The 6000-nt window shown below is 42.1% G+C and overlaps 1 protein-coding gene across 1 annotated transcript in view; it reads left to right on the top strand.

Moving 5' to 3' along the window:
- Positions 1-554: 554 nt before the first annotated feature.
- Positions 555-6000, top strand: part of meis2b (Meis homeobox 2b) — a 29101-nt gene continuing 23655 nt past the window's right edge. The window contains exons 1-6 of the mRNA XM_084378290.1: positions 555-941; positions 1269-1501; positions 1919-2060; positions 2239-2289; positions 2606-2656; positions 2742-2888. Of these exons, the coding sequence (XP_084234416.1) occupies positions 930-941; positions 1269-1501; positions 1919-2060; positions 2239-2289; positions 2606-2656; positions 2742-2888 (636 nt within the window). The 5' untranslated portion in view covers positions 555-929. The remainder of the gene's footprint in view (positions 942-1268; positions 1502-1918; positions 2061-2238; positions 2290-2605; positions 2657-2741; positions 2889-6000) is intronic.

The following is a 6000-nucleotide window of genomic DNA, read 5'->3' as shown; positions in this document are numbered from 1 at the left end:
CGCTAACTTTGATGTTTTGTTGGATTTGATGCCCTGTGTGAGATACACCCTACTCTGCTTCTGCTTCTGCTTCTGTGTGTGTGTGTGTGTGTGTGTGTGTGCGTGTGTGTGTTAAAGGAGCACTCTGTAGTTTCGGTGAAGAAATGTTAATATAACATTATTATGAACTATCTATCTATGTGCACAATAAGGATTTTTTTTGCAATTGATACAGATAACTAATTACCTGCTAGTCACGGCCAATACAGATAAGATAGCTGATAGTTTCACACACACACACACACACACACACACACACACACACACACACACACACACACACACATATATATATAGATATAGATGTATACATATATATGTATATCATTAAAGGTTTAGTCGTCGTCCGGATTTATTTTGAAAGCAAAGACCGGAAGACACCGCTCACAGACACTGTACGGTGTCAGTAGGGGCTGGCTGGTCGCTCCCACCCTGCTCCTCCACGTTCCGTCATCAGCGTGTCCTGCAGATCGCAGCGCTCCTATAAGCGGCTCCACAGCCGACAGGCGGACAGTGAGCGTGTCGGCGCGCAGAGTAATGGACATGAGGACACACTGAGAGCAGAGGAGTAAGCCGCGGACCGTCAGTGCATTCCTGTGTAAGGGACAACTCGGAACTAACATCAAACACTGAGACCTGACACATTATCACTAATCCCCTCGTTGAAGAACCGCAGGAAACCAAGCTGCCAGTCGCTTTTGCGCGTTTTGGCACCCGTGGTAATGTGAGGACGGATGCTCTTTTTCATCACTTTGCCTCGATTTAAAGCATTATTGACTTGTCTTAAGCCAAAGAACACGCCAGGATTATAATTCCCTGTTGGATTTAAAAGTCATCGACATACCTATCAACACCAAACTTCCCTGCACGTCTGGAAACTGCGCACGGAGATGGCGCAAAGGGTACGTCTAACGTGACAGATTATTTTTGAATTTTCATGATTAAAATACTTTGAACAAGAGTTTACATCTGCACCATACAACATGTTTACATCATTACGCCGGATACAAGTGATTCATTTGAGGTGAACACATGCATGAAAATGGTGATGTGAAGAACTAATCCAGATTGTAGACTATAATCAATGTGCACGTCGCGTCTAATGCGTTTAAACTGAATACAGTCGCATTATAGATTAATCGTCTCCCAGGCGGTAGCCTACTTGAGATGGGAAGTTTGTTTTTCTCTCCCGCCACATGTTCTAATGTCATTTCCAACTTTTCCCTCAGTACGATGAGCTGGCTCATTACGGAGGCGCGATGGACGGGGTGGGAGTCCCGACCTCCATGTACGGAGACCCGCACGCCCCCCGGCCCCTGCCCCAGGTCCACCACCTGAACCACGGGCCGCCCCCGCACCCGACGCAGCACTACGGAGCCCACGCACCGCACAACATCATGCCCAGCAGCATGGGCAGCGCCGTGAACGACGCGCTGAAGAGGGACAAGGACCAGATCTACGGGTGTGGATAAAGAATAATACTGTGCACATGTGTATTAATGGGCGATAGACACAATTATCAATAACATGTTTTTGGTTATTATTTGTTTTATTTAAGCTGTAAGCAGAGAGACATCTCACATTCATTCCGTATCAAATATTTTATTCAAAAAAGAATAATTCTGTCCATAACATGAAGTCGCTTCAGTCAAGAGAAACACGGAGGGCCTCAGCCCAGTCAGTGAACAGGTTGTTTGTCCAGGGAACAGATGAAATAATCTGCAGCGGCGCATTAAGGAAGAATAACTAAATATTTGTGGCAGCTTTTCTTTTGTTACACTCAGCCAGCTTAATGCGTAAAATGTTATCTGCCGCTACTTTGATGTGCTGTAGGCGATAGTTCATACAGGCCTAACAATGAGCCGGGCCTGTGTTGCAGACACCCTTTATTCCCTCTGCTGGCTCTGGTGTTTGAGAAGTGCGAGCTGGCGACCTGCACGCCCAGAGAGCCCGGGGTGGCGGGAGGCGACGTCTGCTCCTCCGACTCCTTCAATGAAGACATCGCCGTGTTTGCGAAACAGGTAGGAGCGGGAGTCACAGACACACGGTTAGATACAGAGAAAATGAGTGCAACATCATGACTGATTTCATTTTAGCCAGAAAGATAAATGTTTGACTGACTTCATTTATTCTGAGATTAACGGAACGAAGTCCAGCTGAAACACCAGCTGACGCCTTTCTTTCTCTCCCCTCCTTCAGATCCGCGCAGAGAAACCTTTATTTTCTTCCAACCCAGAGCTGGATAACCTGGTGAGAACTTCTCTTTGATTCCCAGCTGTTTTCTGCGGTGTGCGCCCGCAGCGCTACGTCACAGATGGACCGGCTCGGCCCGGCCCGGCTCACAGGCTTTTATTTTAAATCCGAGAAAAATAATGTGAATTATCTTGGTCACCAGCATAAACACACAGTCTTTACTGTAGCGTTTCCTAAAGCCATGTCTTATTATGATCATGCCGTTTTATTTGGAGGGTGCATTATTTATTATTATTATTATTATTATTATTATTATTATTATTATTATAAATATTATTATAATTATTATTGTTGTTGTTATTATTCTTTTTAGATGATTCAAGCGATTCAAGTCCTACGATTCCATCTCCTGGAATTAGAGAAGGTAAATATCTGGCTCTGTCTCACCCATTCACTGTAACGTGTTATTATTCCGCCGCTCAGCAGAATCTAAAGTCTGTGTTCCGCAGGTTCATGAGCTCTGTGATAACTTCTGCCACCGGTACATCAGCTGCCTGAAAGGCAAAATGCCCATCGACCTGGTGATCGAGGATCGAGACGTCTGCAAGTCGGACTTCGACGACCTCTCCGGATCGTCCACCAACCTCGCAGATCATGTGAGTCAATTTAGGAAAAAGGATTACCTTCTTCTCGCAAACAGACAGACAGAGCAAGTGACTAACAGCTGCTGCATGCTGCAGACCGGCGGTGACCAAACTGCAGGTTGGGGCCCATCCAAGTGGTTTCCTAATAAATGTGAGGGCCCTAAGATAATAAAAAAGATCAGAGGGAGAAACAGAAAATAATATTATTTTCACTGATTTGCTCCAAAAATTGCTCTTTGCATTTAAAAAAAAAAAGAAAAATCTGGAGATTTTTTCTCAAAACTATTCAGATAAAATAATTTGAGAAGCAAAAAGAAGACAAGGGTCATTTTAAGAGCTCATAAAGCAAAAATAAATAATAAGATGGCTGGTTGTTGGGTTTGGTGAGTTTTTGTTGGCTTTAACGATGCTGAGGGCTGCTGCTGTTTGCTGTTTGATGGAGTGTCAGTCCTGCTGAGGGAGCTGGGCAGCTCGAGGAGGATGAGATAAAATAAGATAAGATAAGACAGAACTTTATCAATCCTCATTCTGTGCTGACAATAATCACCCCATGGATGGCTGAGATTTGTTGTTTAAATGATATTTTGTCTGTAACTTTATTTCTCTTAGTATTTATACAGTAAAGAAGTCAAACAGGATGATGATCTTCACAGAATGCAGCTGCCAGTGTGTTTGCTGTGGGCTTCAGCTCCCCTCAGCCTGGTGTTTATTGTAGAGGGGGGTCTTTGCCAGCCCCCCCTCGCCCCCTGCGGTGCGCTATACACAGCCTCTTCTTACTTTTGGCACATGTGATCATTAACATAGAATCAAATTCACATATTAAAGTGATTCACAATTAAAGTGTTGCTGCAGCACTGACGAAAAAACTGATGTGGACAGTGCAGACAAAAGGCAGACTGCTTGTTCAGTCCCTCCACGAACAGCTCAAAGTTTGATTCATTCAGTGTTTGATTGGTGTTCCATTGATAGAAATAAAATACACTTGTTGTAAATAAATAACACATTTTGTAAATAAACTTTAAGGCTCCCACTAGTCTCTTGAAAATCAAAATCAATGGCCAAAGAAGTGTTGGTGACATAAAGGCTCCGATTAAAAAAACTTTTTTACGGTCTTCAAAACGTCTGATTCAAGGGAATGTAACGAGGGGATAGTGTGAGGTCAGAGTGGATATTTATGGCGGGAAAATAACTGCATGATGGAACATCAAAATTCATTTAATCTTATTTATTATAACAGTACTTGGTGCGCGCTATTTTTAGCCGAGTTTAACCTAATTATGCTTTTAAAAAGCGATGGGCACAAAATTGGACAGTTGAAGAAGCGGTGGGGACGTGTCCTCAGTGTAAAAAACACCTACGAGCATGGCGACTCATTGGGTCTGACAAATTTGCGACCTAATGGGGCGATCAAGGCCAGAAGAGGCTGAGAGTGAAATTTTTGCCATGAGCATATTGTCAACTGGAAACTTTTCAAATGTGAATTGTCGCACAAAATACTGTCGAGCTGCAGCTTCAGTGGAAAACGCGTTAACATACGACCCTGACTCCAAAAAAGCCGGTCCACTGTGTGAAACGTTGGTAAACCTCGCCTCATCCTTGCTCGTGAGCGGCTGAGCCTTTCCAGGTAAAACATGAAATATATTGTCTTTGTACTTCTTTCAGTTGAGTGAATGTCAGAAAGGATTAGCAAATGATCACACTCTGTTGTATTGATGTTTTACCCAGCGTTCACATTTTTCTGGAATCAGGGTTGTCGCCTACGTTCTCTTTGTTCTTCAGGGTGCAGTGCTTAACCTGCTTCCTGCATCGAGCAGCAAAACACAATTTACGTGTGTGCATGTGTGTGTTTGTGTGTGTGTGAGTTGAGGCCACCAGTTGATGTGACAGGACACTCTCCTGCTGTAATGCCTTCCTCCTAACGGCTGCTGTATAATGGATGTGCTGCTCTCTTCCGCACACAAACACATGCACAGCTGTGTGACGTACAAACATGCTAACCGCTGAGTGATCTGTTTATCATTCACAAGGCTAAAAAGAGTGTTTGTGAGGTTACAGGTGTGTTGGTTTGTGAAACAGTTATTTAATTCTTCATTTGTTTGGTTGGACTGGTTGTGTTTCTGCAGCGGCTCGTACACATGGTGAGACCGAAGCTCTTTTGTTCTCTTTAAAAATTCCCCCTGGAACATTTTCACTATCGAATCCTAACATTACATTTTGTCGCATGGAGCAAAAATCTGGCAGTACAATATTTTATTTTTCACCAGGTTCCAGTTTAAATCAGCGTTTTTTCAAGAATTTTATTGGAAGTGTCCTTTTCCTTCAAAGCTGTGCAGTGAGATACGAGATACACTCAGAATCAAAGGAAACTGTACTCTGAACAAAGAGAGCTTCATGTCTTTGTTGGGATTGTGGTTGAAACACAAATTACACCTAACAATTAAGACAACATTTTAGGCCAATTATTTGTTTTCATTCATTAGCTTTTTTTTATTTGTTAAATTATTTTTTTTGCGACAACTTCCTCATCAGAAATAAACAGCTCATAATTACCAGTGTTCCTAAATGTTTTATTTTATTTATGTATTTTTATTTACATATACATTTATTGTTCAGTAAAATAATTGTAAAACCTTCACTATCAGCATCGGGCAATGCTCAAACTATGCATCTTATGCCTTTATTGAAATAGAAGATGAAGAGTTCATGTAAGAGAGATGACATGCAACAGAGCCCTGGTGTTGGAACTCGGATGTTACTAACACGAGACAGATTTATATAGGCATATCTCTTTAACCATAAAATGAACAATATCAAAACCAGAGGTCACTTATGTAGAATTTTCTTCCATATTATGAGTTTGACAGTATTGTCTAGTTTATTTACATGAACCTGAAAAGTGATAATACCTGTTAACCATAGTCAGTGTTCATAGATCTTCATTAAGATGGACTGCTCTGGTTTCTGGGGGCCAAATCTCAAGATTTCCTGATAAAATTCAACATTCGAAATTCATTTATTTCATCATTTTACAACAGGTCATTGTGACGAACTGAAGTCCCTGTTTGCTACTCATAATACGGGACATTTTATAGATGGATTATAGTATATTAGGCAGAAAAATTAC

This window comes from Pagrus pagrus, assembly GCF_965226575.1.
Source record: "Pagrus pagrus genome assembly, chromosome: 16".
Classification (NCBI taxonomy): Eukaryota; Metazoa; Chordata; class Actinopteri; order Spariformes; family Sparidae; genus Pagrus; species Pagrus pagrus.
This window is presented reverse-complemented; position numbering and strand designations above follow the sequence as displayed.